General features: G+C 38.1%; 2 protein-coding genes and 1 long non-coding RNA gene across 3 annotated transcripts; 2 read left to right on the plus strand and 1 right to left on the minus strand.

Annotated features, from left to right (window-relative positions):
- Nucleotides 1–924: 924 nt before the first annotated feature.
- Nucleotides 925–19,790, minus strand: LOC148212310 (uncharacterized). Its single transcript, XR_015789700.1, has 2 exons — nucleotides 19,043–19,790; nucleotides 925–1,234 (listed from the first exon to the last, which is right to left on the minus strand). It is a non-coding gene; the product is annotated as an uncharacterized LOC148212310 (long non-coding RNA).
- LOC148212311 (uncharacterized) lies at nucleotides 3,432–7,951 on the plus strand. The gene is made up of 4 exons (XM_088121701.1): nucleotides 3,432–4,589; nucleotides 4,626–5,015; nucleotides 5,403–5,655; nucleotides 6,085–7,951. The coding sequence occupies exons 1-4, from the start codon at nucleotides 3,432–3,434 to the stop codon at nucleotides 7,830–7,832; spliced, it is 3,549 nt and encodes a 1,182-aa protein (XP_087977827.1). The 3' UTR covers nucleotides 7,833–7,951.
- Nucleotides 11,910–18,322, plus strand: LOC148212312 (uncharacterized). The gene is made up of 2 exons (XM_088121584.1): nucleotides 11,910–15,137; nucleotides 16,107–18,322. The coding sequence occupies exons 1-2, from the start codon at nucleotides 11,927–11,929 to the stop codon at nucleotides 16,769–16,771; spliced, it is 3,876 nt and encodes a 1,291-aa protein (XP_087977710.1). The 5' UTR covers nucleotides 11,910–11,926; the 3' UTR covers nucleotides 16,772–18,322.
- Nucleotides 19,791–20,023: the final 233 nt, after the last annotated feature.

Consider the following 20,023-nt stretch of genomic DNA (forward strand, 5'->3'; position numbering starts at 1 on the left):
CAAACTAACAAACGTAAATAATTTCATTCAGCCCGATTTTACTTAAATAATAACCCTAGTTGTAAAATACTAAGTGGGAGGATTAGGTGTCTGAGACTCTCTTTGATATCAATCACTTTTCTAGTATATAAATATACCAAGTATACGAGATATATGTGGTGTATATATACATTCTTTCACTCACGTCTCCGTATAAGTTCACACCGTGAGCTCCATGCTCAGCCTCGTGTCGCCCTGGGCGCGGCCTCCCTACGGAAGGTATTTGCATGGTTCAATACCAATGTGAATAGAGAAAGTATTTATAATAAGTGGGAGAAGGACGTGTTACAACACATTCTACGGTCTCCTTAATTGGTTTGCAACATGAGGTTTCATACATGGCCTGCATGTAGTCCTGGAGCGACCACCCCTCTGGAGAGTCTGTTATATGGAATCAAAATCATGGCGAACTTTGGAAATGGATAAGGTCTCTTAGGTTTTTCACCAATATTTGTCCTTCCCTATGACACGCTTATTGGGGCGGACCTCTAAGGTCTGAAAATGGCGGGTCACACTTAAGGGAAGTTGTTAAGTTAGTTAATAACTTCTTGACCAAACAAACTGTAACGCCCCAGGATTTGAAACATCCTAACGGGGACCATTACTAAAAGCCACCTAAAAAGTCCTGCTCGTACTAGAGATTTAAACCACTAGAAATACAAACTATGGCAAACTCTCACCACACTTCCACTACGCTACTCTGAATAATAACACTTACAAAAAATCTTGCACTAAACAAACCAAACAACACTGAAGTTCTAACGAAACTCAGATTCTTCACAGTTAATAATTTAATAACAATCTAACCTTATAAAACTTCTCAATGAAATCTTCAGAAATCATAAACCATCCACTACACGACTCCAACTTTCTAAAATAGCAAGCTAACTCAAGTTCAACTTGAACAAATGTATTATACTGATAAATGTCCTCAATAGATTACATCACCACAGTTCAAGTTGTTAAACAAAATTAATGTTCTCAAGAATAACGAACTGTCAATCCTAAAACATCCTCTAAATAAGGAATTTAACAAAACAATTTATTAATCTAATAACAGACACAAGCTACAAATAAACAACTATAACTATCCTATTCAAATTGAAACTTAACAATGCAGTATTAAATGGTCTCTCTCTAGTCAAGCCTTCTCCTCACCATAACCATTCCAAGAGTCCACTCGTTACCTGCAAAACTGGAGGGGGAAAAAGAAAGATGAGCACAATCACGGTACCCAGTAAGCAGTCCTTATCTGAAAAGTGACGCACAAACAACATCCTTATCTAAAAATCAACACATTATGCTTATCAAAGAATCAACACATCATACTTATCATTAACTTTGAGCCTTAAATGAAAAGGAGCATATTAAAAGAAGCAGTTCATGCATAAGTTTAACTAAACATGCCCCATACATTTCAAACTCATCCTCACATTTTAACTCACTAGTTCTCTTTTCTGATTCCTCCAAGACCTACTCATTTGAGTCGTACCGACCCCTGATGATGTGAACCAAGGAAGCACCATTGTCATGCCTCAAGGACCCATAACGAGATCAAGAGCCAAGAAGCTACAACAAGCTTTACTTTCTCATCTTCAATACTTGGTGAGCTCGGCTAGGGATGATCAAGAGAGAGATGGAACTTTTCAAGTCAATATCTTCCAAGTAGAGCTTAAGGGAGGCGTTGCATTAAATGAAATCTAAGTTCATTTAAAGGAGCTGAAGTTGAAGTGGAGTTTAACTCAAGTTGCATTCAATAAAGCCAAGTTCAATTCAAGGAACTCAAGTTGCATTAAATGAACTTAAGTGCATCTCAAGCTTCATTTATTGCAAGTTATCCATCAATTAATGGAACTACACTTCAAACTACTTCAAGTGAAGCTTCATTTATAATTGGGAGGTTACAAAGACTTTGAAGGGTGACCAAGACTTCAATTCTCGGATTTAAACCTCTTTTTATTATATTTTCAGTTTTAAACATTTCATTTATGTGTTTTAAGTTACATTTTAGCTAGTGGATGTTATGGCCATCATGTAATTGGGAGTTACAACCTTTCAAATGCCTTTAGGTTACTTTTAGGGTTGTTTTGGAGGCTATAAACAGCCTAGCTTGTTTCCTTTGAAAGAGGGATTTTGATGATTGAATGAAGTTGCTATTTTGCTTCAAAAAGCCTAGAGCTTGTTTTTCTTTGCAATTCTTGAGTGTTAGATTTGCATGCTAGAATCATTCAAGTAGTCTTGATCAAGCTATTTGTGGAGTGGTTCGAATCTTGAGTTTAGAAACAATTTTTCTCTACTCTTGATATTGATCATCAAGGTAAATCCGTTCTAACTTCTTCCTTGGGTTGACATCATCTCGATTTGGGGGTTTTAGCATTTGTGATCTAGGGGTTTGCATAACCATAAGGGTTCTTAGATCCAATTGGATATTGTTTTCTTATCATTTGGTATCAGAGCTCTAGGTTCTAGATCGGATATATGTTTCCGTTTTCGTATTGCTCTTCTTGATCTTTGTTTTGAAGTTTTTGTTCTTATTGTTCATCTCGTTACATTCTGTCCACGTATCTAAAATATAAAAAAAGTGTCATTTCTATTCTTTTTTTCGTCTTGTTGTCTTCTATGAGTTTGTAGATCTCTATCTTGTGTACAACTTTGTCTTCTAGTATATCTTCTGATTCAATTTGCTTCTGGGTGAAAAGTTCGAAAATTGACATTCTATTCTGGAAAACTGCTATACCCGAGAGCATGTGTTAATTCTTTGTTCTTTACATTTTTACTTCCAAATCATGCTAGATCTGAGTTGTGCTGTTGAAATTGCCTATTTTTGTTAATCTAGCTGTTGGTAATAAATCATATCAATTATGTTTTGATTTATTTCCACAACTAACCGTTGCTCATTAAATTTTTGGCGGTTACAATTGTCTCAATTAATTTCCAGCAATTTGTTTTTCATTTCTCATGATGTTTTTCTTGTGTAACTCATATCTGTTGTCAAGGCTAAATTAAGCTCCATAAATTCTCAAAATAGCCTAATTCTTCAAGAGTTACATTTTCTGGTCTTTTGAACTTCTTGCTCCATCTTAATTATCATGTTCCAATTCTGTCACTTTCTTCTTTAGCTTGTTTCTAATTTGAGTTTTGAATTTACTCCTATATCAAGTTATTTGAGTGTTTTCTTTGTGTGTTTTATCTAATCACTTGAGTTGCAGTCTTGCTCATTGGCTTACTTTTCAATATTGGAGTGTACTTTGCTGAGAGGGTGAGATTGAGCGTTTGTGAGGGAGTGATTCATGGTTTGAGTGTTAAACACGAGTGAAATTCATTAACGAGTGGAAACACGTGAGGGAGTGCCTGTGAGGTCCATTTCTTGTTACTTTAACTTGTTTTGCAGCATGTCCAATCGTGAAGATAATACCATTCCCGATGCCCGAAGGAGAGAGGCACTAGAAGGAACTATGGAACGATTGATTCGTGGCATGGAGGCTTTGACAGAGCGGATAGGAAGGTTGGAGGCTCAAAACCAAGCTCCGGAGCGAATTCCACCACCACGTGTTCTGGATGAGGATGATTATGAAGGTGATGGATCTGATCATTGGGAGGACGATCAAGTTACAGTCTTGGCGGCTCCAAGACGGGGAGAGAGACATGTTGGTCGTGGCTTAGATCGAGGGCAAGGCCGAGGAAGAGGCTACCATAATTTCCAACGGAGAGCTCCATGGGAGGATGCTCAAGTTGACCGAAACTTGGGCAATATCAAATTGAAGCTTCCAAAGTTCTATGGAAAGACTGATCCGAAGGCTTACATTCAATGGGAGAAGCAAGTGGAGTATGTATTTGACTGCCACAATTTTAGCGAAGAAAAGAAGGTAAAACTATGTATTGCTCAATTTAAAGATTATGCAATAACATGGTGGGACAAATTGATGTCAAGTAGGAGACGAAATCTTGAGGCGCCAATCGATTCATGGTATGAATTCAAGGAGTTGATGAGAAGGCGGTTTGTTCCTAGACATTTCCAAAGGGACACGGCGCAAAAGCTACAAGTGTTGAGACAAGGTAGCAAGTCCGTGGAGGACTATTACAAGGAGATGGATTTGTTGATGGATCGACTTGATCTTGAAGAGGATATGGAGAATCTCATGGCACGATTTCTGAATGGCTTAAACAAGGAGATTGCTGATAAGGTTGATCTACAACCTTACTATAACATAGAGGAGATGTTGCATATTGCCATAAAGATCGAGAAGCCACTCCAACGAAAGTCCCAAAGGTATTCTACTAAACCTTCTTCAAGTACTTCTACATGGAAAATGGATAGTAAGCATGCTGAATATAAGTCTAAGACCCGAGAGTTAAGTGAGAAACCTAAGGATAAGGGAGAGACTTCTTATAAGGGGAAAGAAAAGGTTGATGGGACTAAGGAAAGAAATAGAGACATTAAGTGTTGGAAATGTCAAGGGGTTGGTCACTATAGTAGAGATTGCCCTAATAGGAGAACTATGGTCCTTAGGGAGGGAGAGTTGGTGACGGACGATGAGGAGGAAGATGAGGTAATAGAGAAAGAAAATGAGGATTGTGATAGTGAGGAGTATAGTGAAGAGGACCCTACACATATGTCCTTAGTCACTAGGAGAGCTTTAAGCACCCAAGTTAAGGAGGATAGCTTAGACCAAAGAGAGAATTTATTTCACACTAGGTGCCTTGTTCAATCTGTACCTTGTAGTATGGTGATCGACAGCGGTAGTTGCACCAATGTTGTGAGTTCAATTCTGGTCAAGAGACTTAATTTAGAGACTAAACCACATCCTAGACCGTATAAGCTTCAATGGTTGAGTGATTGTGGGGAGGTAAGGGTGAATAAGCAAGTTCTTGTTTCTCTTACCATTGGAAAGTATGCTGATGATGTTTTGTGTGATGTTGTCTCAATGCATGCCGGAGATATTTTGTTAGGGAGACCATGGCAATTTGATCGTCGGGTAATGTATGATGGATATGCTAATCGTTATCATTTTACTCATAATGGTAGGAAAACTACTCTTGTACCTTTGTCTCCAAAAGATGTATATGTTGACCAATGTAAACTTGAAACGAAAAGGCAAGAGGTCGATGCAAAAGCAAAAGAAATGAAAGAAAAAGAATTGAGAGAAAAAAAGAGTTTGAGTGAAAAGCAAGAAAGTAGCAATCGACCTAGTGAGAAAAATGAGAGAAAAGCCAAATGTGTGAGCTTGTGTGCTAGAATGGCTGAGGTTAGGAATGCTTTGATTGCAAAACGAAATATCCTTGTACTTCTGTACAAAGGATCTTGTTTCCTTACTAACGAGCTTAACCCTTCTTTGCCTAGTGTTTTTGTTGCCCTTTTGCAGGAATTTGAGGAATTATTTCCCGAGGAGATGCCAAGTGGATTGCCACCACTTAGGGGGATCGAGCAAAAGATTGACTTCATTCCGGGAGCAACCATTCCAAACCGTCCAGCTTATAGGACTAATCCTAGCGAGGCTGAAGAGATACAAAGGCAAGTGAATGACCTCCTTGCCAAAGGGTATGTACGCGAGAGTTTGAGTCCATGTTCTGTTCCGGTTATTCTTGTACCTAAGAAAGATGGGTCATGGCGTATGTGTGTTGATTGTAGGGCTATAAACAAGATAAATATTAAGTATAGGCATCCAATTCCTAGATTAGATGATATGCTTGATGAGTTGCATGGATGTAGTCTCTTTACTAAGATTGATTTGAAATCGGGTTATCATCAAATTCGCATGCATATTGGGGATGAATGGAAAACTGCTTTCAAAACTAAGTATGGTCTTTATGAATGGTTAGTTATGCCGTTTGGATTGACTTATGCACCTAGTACATTCATGAGGTTAATGAATCATGTCTTGCGTGAATACTTCGGGAAGTTTGTGGTTGTATATTTTGATGATATTCTTGTTTACTCTAAGTCATTAAATGAGCATGTTGAGCATGTACGTTCTGTTTTGAATACTTTAAAAAAGGAGTGTTTGTATGCAAACTTAAAGAAATGTAGCTTTTGTATGGAAAAAGTTAACTTTCTTGGTTTTGTAGTTTCATCTAAAGGTGTTGAGGTTGATGAGGAAAAGGTAAAGGCTATAAGGGATTGGCCTACACCTAAAAGTGTAAGTGAGGTAAGAAGTTTTCATGGACTTGCGGGTTTCTATCGTAGGTTCATAAAAGACTTTTGTACAATTGCTTCACCTTTGAATGAACTTGTTAAGAAACATGTTACTTTTGTGTGGGGAGAGGACCAAGAACGTGCTTTTACCACTTTGAAAGAAAAATTGAGTTCCGCTCCACTACTTGCATTGCCTAATTTTGACTTAACTTTTGAAATTGAATGTGATGCTAGTGGGGTAGGTATAGGTGCTGTTTTAATGCAAAATCAAAGACCTTTAATGTTCTTTAGTGAGAAGTTGAATGGTGCTTCTTTGAAGTATCCCACTTATGACAAAAAACTTTATGCTTTGGTTCGTGCATTACAAACATGGCAACATTATCTTTGGCCTAAAGAGTTTGTTATCCATACTGATCATGAAAGTTTAAAACACTTGAGAGGTCAAGATAAGCTCAATCGTCGCCATGCTAAGTGGGTGGAGTTCATTGAGACATTTCCTTATGTCATTAAGTATAAACAAGGTAAAGAGAATGTGGTTGCTGATGCTTTGTCTCGAAGGTATGCTCTTTTTAACACTTCGAATGCTAAACTACTTGGATTTGAGCATATTAAAACCTTGTACCATGATGATCCTTCTTTTGGTTCTATTTTTGATTCTCTTGAAAATGGTATTGTTTTGGATGGGTACAACTTGTTTGATGGATTTCTTTTTAGGAAAGGTAAGTTGTGCATTCCAAATTGCTCTATTCGTGAATTGCTTGTTAAAGAAGCTCATGGAGGAGGATTAATGGGGCATTTTGGAGTAGCAAAAACATGTGACATGCTTTCTGAACATTTTTATTGGCCTAGGATGAGACATGACGTTCATAAAGTTTGTGAGCGTTGCATTTCATGTAGGCAAGCTAAATCTAGACTTAAACCGCATGGCTTATATTCTCCTTTGCCCGTTCCAATTGCTCCTTGGTTGGATATATCAATGGACTTTGTCTTAGGTTTACCAAGGACTAGGAAAGGTAGAGATAGTATATTTGTGGTTGTTGATAGATTTAGTAAAATGGCTCATTTTATTCCATGTCACAAAACTGATGATGCTAAAAACATTGCGGATTTGTTCTTTAGAGAGATTGTTCGATTGCATGGCATTCCTTACAGCATTGTTAGTGATCGGGATGTAAAATTCTTGAGTCATTTTTGGCGTGTCTTATGGGGAAAGTTAGGTACTAAGCTAGTCTATTGTACTACATGTCACCCTCAAACGGATGGTCAAACTGAGGTAGTAAATAGAACATTGATTACTATGCTTAGGGCTGTTATTGATAAAAATATCAAATCTTGGGAGGATTGTTTGCCATTTGTTGAATTTGCTTACAATAGAGCTGTCCATAGTACTACTAAGTGCACTCCTTTTGAAATTGTTTATGGCTTTAATCCTATAACACCTCTTGATTTGCTACCTTTGCCACCTACTGAATTTGTGAATCTTGATGCTAATGCTAAGGTTGAATACGTTCATAAGCTACACAAGGAGGTCAAGGAGAGGACTGAGAAGCAAAATGCCAATATTGCTACTAAAATTAATAAGGGACGAAGGCATCTTATATTCAACCCAGGAGATTGGGTGTGGGTGCACTTTCGAAAGGAGAGATTTCCCGTCCAATGACATTCACATTCTAAGCTCAATCCTAGAGGAGATGGTCCATTTCAAGTTCTCGAGCGCATCAACGACAATGCTTATAACATTGATTTACCAGGTGAGTATGGTGTTAGTGCAACCATTAATGTTGCTGATTTGAGTCCTTTTGATGTAGGTGATGGCTATGATTCGAGGACGAATCCTTCTCAAGAGAGGGAGGATGATGTGAACCAAGGAAGCACCATTGTCATGCCTCAAGGACCCATAATGAGATCAAGAGCCAAGAAGCTACAACAAGCTTTACTTTCTCATCTTCAATACTTGGTGAGCTCGGCTAGGGATGATCAAGAGAGAGATGGAACTTTTCAAGTCAATATCTTCCAAGTAGAGCTTAAGGGAGGCGTTGCATTAAATGAAATCTAAGTTCATTTAAAGGAGCTGAAGTTGAAGTGGAGTTTAACTCAAGTTGCATTCAATAAAGTCAAGTTCAATTCAAGGAACTCAAGTTGCATTAAATGAACTTAAGTGCATCTCAAGCTTCATTTATTGCAAGTTATCCATCAATTAATGGAACTACACTTCAAACTACTTCAAGTGAAGCTTCATTTATAATTGGGAGGTTACAAAGACTTTGAAGGGTGACCAAGACTTCAATGCTCGGATTTAAACCTCTTTTTATTATATTTTCAGTTTTAAACATTTCATTTATGTGTTTTAAGTTACATTTTAGCTAGTGGATGTTATGGCCATCATGTAATTGGGAGTTACAACCTTTCAAATGCCTTTAGGTTACTTTTAGGGTTGTTTTGGAGGCTATAAATAGCCTAGCTTGTTTCCTTTGAAAGATGGATTTTGATGATTGAATGAAGTTGCTATTTTGCTTCAAAAAGCCTAGAGCTTGTTTTTCTTTGCAATTTTTGAGTGTTAGATTTGCATGCTAGAATCATTCAAGTAGTCTTGATCAAGCTATTTGTGAAGTGGTTCGAATCTTGAGTTTAGAAACAAGTTTTCTCTACTCTTGATATTGATCATCAAGGTAAATCTGTTCTAACTTCTTCCTTGGGTTGACATCATCTCGATTTGGGGGTTTTAGCATTTGTGATCTAGGGGTTTGCATAACCATAAGGGTTCTTAGATCCAATTGGCTATTGTTTTCTTATCACCTGACCTCGCTTAGCCAAGGCATCGACACTTCTCTACGGTGCTCAGCATTGGACCTTGACATTTATCCCCAAGGCCTCAACTACTACTCAACGTATTGGTCCCTAGCCTCCAACCAACTTATGTTAGTCCTCCAAGTCCAACTCCTTGAATCGTATCGACCCTTTCCATTTATCCCCAAGGCCCCGACACTCATCTACAAAGCTTGGCGTTCGACCTTGCCATTTATCCACAAGGTCTTGAACTGTGCATCGACCCTTGACATTTATCCTCAAGGCATGGACGACTACTCAACGTATTGGTTCTTAGCCTCCAAGCAACTTATGTTAGTCCTCAAAGTCCAACTTCTTGAATTATATCAGCCCTTGCCATTTATCCCCAAGGCCCCGACACTCATCTACAGAAGCTTGGCATTTGACCTTGCCATTTATCACCAAGGCCTTGAACTGTGCATCGACCCTTGACATTGTTGGGTATTATGTCCTAAAACTCGTAGTTTGTAAATAGTGAACATTAATGTGAGGTTATTTAGACAAGTGTTGTTAAATGAAAGTGAATTTGTTTTTTTAATAAATCCAATAAACTACGAACCCTTGGCTATTATAATGAGTACTTGGACTTTATGTGGAGACATAAACTGGATCAAGTTCAAGTAAATAGCCTAAACAGTCTATAGTACATGGATCAAGTTGGGTACCTTTTCCTGAAGACACTATTGAATATGGGCCGCTTTATGATTGTTACAAATGTTGTAAGGTGTCATAAACGAAGTGATCCTGATTTGTTCGTGTAGAAACATGTGAGCGGGGGTGTTTTACACAATGAGATTGTGTAAGACTGATCATGAAATAATCACTGTTACGTATTAACACCATTTACGGATAACACTGATTAATTTCGTTTATCGATGACCTAAATAACTTGATCTAAATCCTGAGCCATCTATGAACTCCTATTTATTCAGGATTCTCCCTTGATCTGCATTGGTGAGAGTAAGCTCATCAGCGCTGCTCAATATGCCTCTCATTTCAGGGCTAAGACTGGGTAGATAGTTGGAGACATAAATTAGCAAGACGGAATTCACTCCTACTCGATTTAGGGATAGTAGAGAGGTTGTTCCCTTAAGGGCTGATCCCGGATCTTGAACAAGAGGCCCCATCCTCTCACTGGCCCTAGAGGAATTGGATTTAGTGATTTGATTCTAAATCAATTGTTCATTAGAGGGATAGTGGTACTTAAGGAGAAAAGATGTAACTCAAGGGTAAAACGGTTTTTTTTGACCTAGCTGAGGTTACGAACGGCCTGTGAAGGATCAACTTACCGATGACGGTTATATCGATTGGACACAAATATATCTACAGTGAGGGGAGTGCATCTACAGGCTATAGTGGACAGTCCTGTTAGTTAATGAATGTTGATTAACTGAGTTAAAGAGTTTGATCGGTTAGTTTCGAATCGTTGGAGCCCATGATCTGTAGGTCCAACGGGTCTCCATGCTAGCTCATAAAGGATAAAATTGATGAACTAGGTGAAGCAATGATGCAAATCCAACCACGGATCCATTGACTGTACCCGGGGGACCAATTACAAGAAGCAAAGCAAAGAAGATTCAAGAGGTTTTCATAATACATCTTCAAAGGCTAGCTAATGCACACGAGGAGACAAAGATTTCTGAGGCAAAAATTCTTTACAATGTTAATTTAATGAGTCAAGAAGAGAATGGAGCAAAGATGGCACCGGAAAAGTTGTCTATTTTGAGAGATGGCACGGAGGACAAAAAAAGTGTGCAGATTGGTGAACAGGTGCCTTTGCAGATTGCACCTCTTGGGAGTTTGTGATGTCAAAGCTTGTCAAATCTCATCCAAACGTAAAGCGCCTCCTACATGTGATTTCCAAGACAATTTAAAGCAATTTTACGTTTTTGGACTCACATTTAGTTGTCTAGTTTGATGTGCAATCATGTTTTAATTTGCATGTCTTATTTTCTACAATTTGCATTAAATAGGATTTGAAAGACTTTTGGTGTTCCTCATGTTGAACGACCATTTGGCCTATTTAAAGGCTTGTAATCACCTTGTTTTGGAGGATTAAAAAAACATATTGAAATTCAAGAACTTTTGTTCCTTAACACTTTTGGTGTTGCTTCTTTCAAATCTTGCTTTAGGTTTGATGTTAAACCGATTCATTGGATTAGTCTCGATCAAGCTAATTCTGGAGTGAGTCGTCTTAGGATCTAGGAGTGACCATCATAGATTCTAAGTCCGATCTAAGAGTGATTCATCTTCTAACCTTACTCTTGGTTGGAATCATTCGGTAAGTTAGTCGTTTTTGTGAATGTTTGCAAGGATCCTAGAAGGACCTCTAGCTTTGTAAACCCGAGCAACCTTGGCGCTTATCATTTGGTATCAGAGCATTGGTCGACATCCTTTGGCCGGTTCTAGAGGTGAAATATCTTTACTTTATTTAATTTTATTTTTCTGTTATTTTCCTTTTTCGAAAGTAGTTTCTTACAAAGTGTAACAAGACATAACTTGTCTTGAAATTCTTGTATTTTGCTCTCGGATCATTAGCAAAGAAAAAAAAAACAGAAGCAAAAGAAAGAAAAAACAGTAGCAAAAAGAAACAAAAACAGTAGCAAAAAGAAAGAAAACCGTAGAAAAAAAAAGCATTCGAAGATCCGAGGCACACGAAAGGTTCTTTTCATTATGTTGTGTTTTGTTTAAATTATCAAGTTGTTTATCCTAAGATTGAGTTTCTGTAGTCTTAGTTTGTGAGAGTTGATCATTGAATTAGTTATATCAAGCTTTAAGCAAGATTGCACCAAAATTTAAGCCAACCCTTACATCTTTGACCTAGTACCAAAAGCCTACCCTTGAGTGATAAACAGGAGTGTCCTTGAGTGAAATCTTGGTGAGAAGAGTGGTAAGGTCCTTATTATCATTATTATTGTTTCTAACAAAATGGCACAGGATGGAGTACCACAAGTACCGCAAGATCCTAACATGGTGATTCTTCAAGCAATTCAAGGAATGATGGAAATGATGATGGAAGATAGACAAGAAAGGAGAGCGCAACAACAAAGAGAAGAACGAGCCTTACAAGAAGATGATGCATTTGACCTTGCTGAACAAGAAAGACAAGTTGGAGGAAGAAGAAATGGGAGAGGAAGAGGACGAAATAACTTTGCCAACGTCATGCAACCTAGAAGATTGGAAAGATTAAATGAAAATAGGGATGGCGGAGTTAAACTCAAGATTCCACCCTTTAGTGGAACGGCGGACCCCGATGCTTACTTGCAATGGGAAAGGAAGATAGAACATGTGTTTGATTGCTATACATATAGTGAGAATACGAAGATGAGACTCGCCATTGCTGAATTCACCAATCATGCCGGTGAATGGTATCAAAATCTCAAATTAGAAAGAAGAAGGAAGGAGGAGGATCCATTAGACACTTGGGAAGAACTCAAAGAAGCCATGAGAAGGAGGTACGTTCCAAAACACTATGAAAGAGATTTGAAAACTAAACTGCAAGCTTTGAGGCAGGGAACGAAAAGTGTTGCTGAGTATTATCAAGAGATGGAGACCTTAATGCTAAAAACCCAAATCCGAGAAGAAGAGGAAGACACCATGTCTAGATTCCTTGGAGGTTTGAATCGAGAAATTGCTCATGCTGTTGATAGAAATCCACCGCCTTACCTAGAAGATATGTACCATTATGCTGTCAAAATTGAAGATCAATTGAAGGAAGAAAAGGAGTATTCAAAAAGGTACACATCTAAAGCTAATACATATTCCAATTCTAATGCTTGGAACAAGGCTGGTTTTGTGAATAGGAATGAATCATTGCAACCAAAAGGAAAGTTCGTAGCTGCCAAAAGAATGGAGGGAGAAAGTTCCAATACTAAAAAGAATGAAGCTCCAAAGGAGGTAAGGGAAAAGACTAGTTCTATTCAATGTTGGAAGTGCAAAGGGTTTGGACACATGAGTAAAGATTGTGTCAATAAAAGAGTTATGGTGATAAGAAATGGTGTAGTTGACTCGGATGATGATTGTGAGGAACATGATGAAGAATTTGAAGAACGTGATGAAGAGTATATTGAAGAAGGTAACTTCATATCCTTGATAACAAGAAGGGTACTTAGTGTACAAATCAAGGAAGAGAAAGTTGAAGATCAAAGGGAAAACTTGTTTCACACAAGATGCTTAATTGAAGGAAATCCGTGTAGCTTGGTGATTGATAGTGGAAGTTGCACAAATGTGGTAAGTAGTTTTCTTGTTAAGAGACTTCAACTTGCTACACGTCCACATCCAAAACCATACAAACTTCAATGGTTGACAAACAAAGGAGAACTAAAGGTAAACTCCCAAGCTCTTATTCCTTTTACATTGGGAAGATACAAAGATGAAGTCCTTTGTGATGTTGTCCCTATGAATGCGGGGGATATACTATTGGGCCGACCATGGCAATATGATAGAGAGGTCACATATGATGGGCTGTTGAACAAGTATAGTTTTACTTTGAAAGGAAAGAAATTTACTTTACTTCCGTTGTCTCCATTTGAAGTACATTGTGACCACTTGAAATTAGAGAAGAAAAGAAAAGAATTTGAAGAAAAAGAGAGGAGAGAAGAGAGCAAAAGTGAGACTAGTGAAAAAAAAGAGAAGAGTGAAAGGCAAAATGAGAGTAAAAATCAAGAAGAAAAAAAAGATGAGTTGAAAAGAAAGAATGTGAGTTTGATTGTAAGAAAGAGTGAATTGAGAAATGTGTTGTTAACCCAAGAGCCACATTTTGTGCTTATGTGCAAAGGTATGTGTTTAACAATTGAAACAAAATCTCATGATGTTTTGCCAAGTGCATTTAAGTCTCTTTTGCAGGAATTTAATGACATGTTTCCCCATGAAGATGCACCTACGGGTTTACCTCCTCTTAGAGGGATTGAACATCAAATTGACTTTATACCAGGTGCAACTCTCCCAAACATGGCTGCCTATAGGACCAATCCCACCGAAACCAAGGAGATTCAAAGGCAAGTGGAAGAACTCATGGAGAAAGGTTATGTTAGAGAAAGTATGAGTCCTTGCTCGGTTCCGGTAATTTTGGTACCCAAGAAAGATGGCACATGGAGGATGTGTGTTGATTGTCGAGCCATCAACAAAATCACGGTAAAGTATCGACATCCTATTCCTAGATTGGATGACATGTTAGATGAATTACATGGTGCTAATCTGTTTTCAAAAATAGATCTTAAAAGTGGTTACCATCAAATTCGAATGCATGTGGGAGATGAGTGGAAAACAGCTTTCAAAACAAAGTTTGGGTTGTATGAATGGATTGTTATGCCATTTGGCCTTACTAATGCACCAAGTACTTTTATGAGGCTAATGAATCATGTTTTGAGAGAATACATTGGAAAATTTGTTGTTGTATACTTTGATGATATTCTTGTTTACTCAAAAAGCTTGAATGATCATATTTTGCATGTCAAGACAATTTTACTAAAACTTAGAGAAGAAAAGCTTTATGCCAACTTCAAAAAGTGTAGTTTTTGTCAAGACCAAGTCAACTTCTTAGGGTTCATTGTTGGAAAGGATGGGGTGAAAGTTGATGAGGAAAAAGTAAAGGCTATTCGAGAGTGGCCAACACCCACCAATGCAACCGAGGTAAGGTCTTTTCATGGGTTGGCTAGTTTTTATAGGAGGTTTATTAAAGATTTCAGTAGCATAGCCTCACCATTAAATGAACTTGTTAAGAAGCATGCTAAATTTGAGTGGAAAGAAAAGCAAGAAAATGCGTTCAATGAATTGAAAGATAAATTGAGCAATGCACCTTGTCTTGTTTTGCCTGACTTTGACAAATCTTTTGAGATTGAATGTGATGCAAGTGGGATAGGTATAGGAGCTGTTTTGATGCAAGAAAAAAGGCCGATCATGTTCTTTAGTGAAAAGCTAAATAGAGCACAGCTTAACTACCCAACTTATGACAAGGAACTCCATGCACTTGTGAGGGCTTTACAAGTTTGGCAACACTACTTATGGCCAAAAGAGTTTGTTATCCATACCGATCATGAAAGTTTGAAGCACCTCAAAAGCCAAACAAAGTTAAATCGGAGGCATGCTAAATGGGTGGAGTTCATCGAGACATTTCCTTATGTCATTCATTACAAAAAAGGTAAGGACAATGTAGTGGCCGATGCATTATCAAGGAGGTATGCTCTATTTTCTTCACTTAGTGCAAAAATTCTTGGTTTTAAGCATATGATTGAGTTGTACAAAGTTGAGAAATCGGAATTTTATGATGTGTATGAGCAATGTTTGGAAGGGAAAAATATACATGATTATCTTGTGTTTGACGGTATGCTTTTTAGGAAAGGTAAGCTTTGTATTCCTAAGTGTTCCATTCGGGAGTTGCTTGTAAAGGAGGCTCATGGGGGAGGACTTATGGGACATTTTGGAGAATTTAAAACATATAGCATGTTGTGTGAACACTTTTATTGGTTACAAATGAGGAAAGATGTGAACAAAGTGTGCAAGCAACGTTTCAAATGTAAGGAGGCTAAGTCTAAGACTCAGCCATATGGTCTTTACACACCTTTAGAAGTTTCTAGTGAACCGTGGGTTGACATTAGCATGGATTTCGTTTTGGGGTTACCAAAAACTAGAAGACATCATGATAGCATTTTTGTGGTGGTTGATAGGTTTAGTAAAATGGCACATTTCATTCCATGTAACAAAACAGATGATGCTACTAATATAGCTAATCTTTTCTTTAGGGAAGTGGTTAGACTACATGGCGTTCCTAAAACCATTGTTAGTGATCGAGATGCTAAGTTTTTAAGTCATTTTTGGAAAGTTTTATGGGGCAAATTGGGTACCAAGCTTTTGTTTTCTACAACTTGTCACCCACAAACCGATGGTCAAACTGAGGTGGTTAATAGAACATTAGGGGCCTTGCTTAGGTCACTCATTTCTAAAAATCTTAAGTCTTGGGAAGAGACTCTACCTTTTGTGGAGTTTGCATATAATAGAGCTGTACATAGCACCACCCATTGTTCACCATTTGAGGTTGTTTATGGCTTTAATCCTCTAACTCCTTTAGATTTAACACCTTTGCCACCTAATATGTTTACAAGTGATGCAGCTTTGTCTAAAGCCGAATACATCAAAACATTACACAAAGAGATCAAGGAACGGATTGAGAACAAGAATCGAAAGCTAGTAAGTCGCAAGAACCAAGGGAGAAAGAAAGTTATTTTTAACCCAGGTGATTGGGTTTGGGTTCATCTACGAAAGGAACGGTTTCCAGATCAGAGGAAGTCAAAACTTCAACCAAGAGGAGATGGTCCTTTTCAAGTGCTTGAACGGATCAATGACAATGCGTACAAATTGGATCTTCGAGGTGAGTATAATGTAAGTTCTACTTTTAATGTGGCTGATTTGACTCCTTTTGATGTAGGAAATGAAGACCATGATTTGGGGAGAAATCCTTTTAAAGAAAGGGGGGATGATGCAAATCCAACCACGGATCCATTGACTGTACCCGGGGGACCAATTACAAGAAGCAAAGCAAAGAAGATTCAAGAGGTTTTCATAATACATCTTCAAAGGCTAGCTAATGCACACGAGGAGACAAAGATTTCTGAGGCAAAAATTCTTTACAATGTTAATTTAATGAGTCAAGAAGAGAATGGAGCAAAGATGGCACCGGAAAAGTTGTCTATTTTGAGAGATGGCACGGAGGACAAAAAAAGTGTGCAGATTGGTGAACAGGTGCCTTTGCAGATTGCACCTCTTGGGAGTTTGTGATGTCAAAGCTTGTCAAATCTCATCCAAACGTAAAGCGCCTCCTACATGTAATTTCCAAGACAATTTAAAGCAATTTTACGTTTTTGGACTCACATTTAGTTGTCTAGTTTGATGTGCAATCATGTTTTAATTTGCATGTCTTATTTTCTACAATTTGCATTAAATAGGATTTGAAAGACTTTTGGTGTTCCTCATGTTGAACGACCATTTGGCCTATCTAAAGGCTTGTAATCACCTTGTTTTGGAGGATTAAAAAAACATATTGAAATTCAAGAACTTTTGTTCCTTAACACTTTTGGTGTTGCTTCTTTCAAATCTTGCTTTAGGTTTGATGTTAAACCGATTCATTGGATTAGTCTCGATCAAGCTAATTCTGGAGTGAGTCGTCTTAGGATCTAGGAGTGACCATCATAGATTCTAAGTCCGATCTAAGAGTGATTCATCTTCTAACCTTACTCTTGGTTGGAATCATTCGGTAAGTTAGTCGTTTTTGTGAATGTTTGCAAGGATCCTAGAAGGACCTCTAGCTTTGTAAACCCGAGCAACCTTGGCGCTTATCAAGCAAGAATTTGAAGTGTTCAAAATCGGTTTTTAAGGGAATATTGTATTTTACATGAGATATATATAATCTAATTGACATTTAATTATTATGGAGAGTATAACTTATTTAAATTAGTTTTAAATAAGTTCAAAGCATGAAAAAGAGTTGTAATTTGATTAATGTGATTAATCAAGCTTAGGTGTCAAAGACCAATTAATATGAGATATTGATTTGGCTTGGTTTTTGTTTTAATAGAAAATTGATATTTCAATTTTTGTTTTTATAAAAATTAGTTTTATCAAAGTTTTATTTAAAAAGTCAAGTTAGTGGAAAAATCCAACTTCAAAGTTGGATGTTCCCACTAACTAGTGGTTTTTGAAGTGTTTCTTCAAGGCAATGACAACTATCTTTTACATGCTAGTGGAGTTTGAGGTAGAAGGTATGCTAGGCTTGTTCTTGCATGCATTTGGTCTTTATATAGGTGATGAAGATCACTTAGATAAGGCTAATGCTTCCTTGCATAAGTGCAGATTTTTCCACTCAAATTTCTATTGTCTTCTCCTAGCCATTAGTGCTTTCCTTTTGTTTTCACTCAAAATTCGATCCCACAACTGTGTTCATCAACCCAAGGATGACACGGATTTGTCGTTGGTGGTCCCATTGAGTTAGGAGAAGAAGTTGTAATGGAGGTCTTCAAAGGTATAAAGTTAATCTCTTTCTCTTTACCTTTTTCATCATTTTTTCAAGCATGTTTATTTTAGTTAAATTGCTTCATTAACTGTATTATGATCCTTAGCTTCTGCTGTGCATGTGTAAGAGTTCCATCAGACATTTATCCCCAGGCATCAACGACTACTCAACGTATTGGTCCTTGACCGCCACCACATCAAGACCCAATACTAATTCAAACAATTAGAATCATCATGCTGACCCCCGACCTTTGTACCTGGAGCCTCGACACTCATCTCTACCAAGTAAGGGTATCGATTCTTGTCCTTTGTACCTGGAGCCTCGATACCCAACTAGTGACATGTCAGCCCTCTGGCCCTGTTAGTCCTCCAGTCACTTCATTACATCCCGAAACTCTTACCCGAGTCCTACATGCTTTTAAGCCATGACCCATGCATAAATTATCTCACAACAATATGGCATTCGTTACACACGAAAATATGCAACTATCACACAGGCATGTTCATCCAGCACCACAAGTATGCTTTTCTCTCCACATTCAACATGCTTTGTATTTCAAAAGAGAGAGCCAATATATATTCTACCAAACAAGTTCGCAGTAGTTCATTTTCAAATACAATACACACAACAACGTCAGCATGCTCCAAACACAACAAAACATAGAACCAAAACAGTTAACACAACTTTCACATTCAGCCTAACCAGGATATAACATCAATCCAACTTAGCCAACCAATATTACATCCAACATGTATATAGCTCATAATACATCCCACATTTACATGTATTTCCAAATGTTACTCAGCAAATATATCATCAACTACACTTATGAAGTAACATAAATCTCAAACAATCATGCAACTGACACTCATGGACACAAACAAGCAACCAGTTCATGGCAACATACAACAAACAATCCCCTCAAGTAAGAATAGATCTTGCGTTGTTTGATGCCTAGGCATCCAATAAAAAAACAGCATGTTAAAAACTATTTTTTAGCCATAACAAATGATTCTAAGGGAGTTCGAAAGGTTCGTTACCACAAAACTAACTTCACATGGGTGTGGGTAACTTAGTTCTAACTCGAACAAGTGTGGGAAACTTAGATCGAGCTTCGAACGAGTGTGGGTAAGCGCTGAACGCCACTAAAACGCTGTTGTCCACGAGTTGCAGCAGGGGAGATGCACCAAATTTGCTACCAAGGACTGCTGTACACGAGACTAGGTGACGATGGAGTCGTGGTTTGGACCCAAAGCCGTCGGAAGCCGCGTGAAAACACTGCAGAAATGAAGCCACTGCTGGAATCAAGCCACCGTTGCACCGCTGCACATTTGCACGGAGAGCCGCCAGACACAGATCTGATCGGGGTTGCAGTAGAGATGTCGTTCGAGGTTGTTCACTTCTAAAGACGTTGCCTTTCACCGTTCGCCGCCGTCGAGTTTCTGTTCATCGAAGAAGGAACGCGCGCACCGTCGCAGAGATCTCCCAATCGCGAGCTTCACCGGAAAATTCCCAATACGCAGCCAAAAAAATAAGTAGCTTTTGGGTTTACTACCGCGCCGTCACTCATCGGTGGATTTGCTCATCGATGTCGTTCACCTAGGTCGCTGTTGACGGGAAAGCGGGTTGCCGGAAGGGTCAGGAAACAAATGGGTGGCGGTTGGGAGGGAAGAAGAAAGAACGGGGGGAAAGGGGTAGGCGGCTACTAAAGGGGGAAAGGAAGAGGAGGAACATTTAGGGTTTCCATTTGTTTTATTTTCTCTGTTTTCTTTATTTCCCTTCTCTTTTCCAAACAAGATAATCCAAAATAAAATAACGAAATAAAGTCCATGGCTCTAAAAACAAAGGGTATTTTTCTAATTATTTTTCATAAATAAAACCCACTGTAAAATAAATTGGGGAAAATAATCCAAGAAATTAGCTAGATTTTAAAACCCCATAATAAAATCCAGAAGGAAAAATTAAATTTCCAAAACCTTGAATTAAAATCGAAATCAAATCTCTTTCCCAAATTTGAAAAC

This window comes from Momordica charantia (assembly GCF_013281855.1).
Source record: "Momordica charantia cultivar OHB3-1 chromosome 3 unlocalized genomic scaffold, Mcharantia_2.0 BLBB01000003.1, whole genome shotgun sequence".
Lineage (NCBI taxonomy): Eukaryota > Viridiplantae > Streptophyta > Magnoliopsida > Cucurbitales > Cucurbitaceae > Momordica > Momordica charantia.

Excerpts from the sequence above, each read along its gene's own strand:
- LOC148212311 (XM_088121701.1), top strand. The coding sequence starts at position 3,432 with ATGTCCAATCGTGAAGATAATACCATTCCCGATGCCCGAAGGAGAGAG. Across the intron at positions 4,590-4,625 it reads ACGATGAGGAGGAAGATGAG|GAGTATAGTGAAGAGGACCC; the intron begins GTAATAGAGAAA and ends TGTGATAGTGAG. Across the intron at positions 5,656-6,084 it reads AGATGGGTCATGGCGTATGT|TTAACTTTCTTGGTTTTGTA; the intron begins GTGTTGATTGTA and ends GTATGGAAAAAG.
- LOC148212312 (XM_088121584.1), top strand. The coding sequence starts at position 11,927 with ATGGCACAGGATGGAGTACCACAAGTACCGCAAGATCCTAACATGGTG. Across the intron at positions 15,138-16,106 it reads TGTCATTCATTACAAAAAAG|CTTTGTCTAAAGCCGAATAC; the intron begins GTAAGGACAATG and ends CAAGTGATGCAG.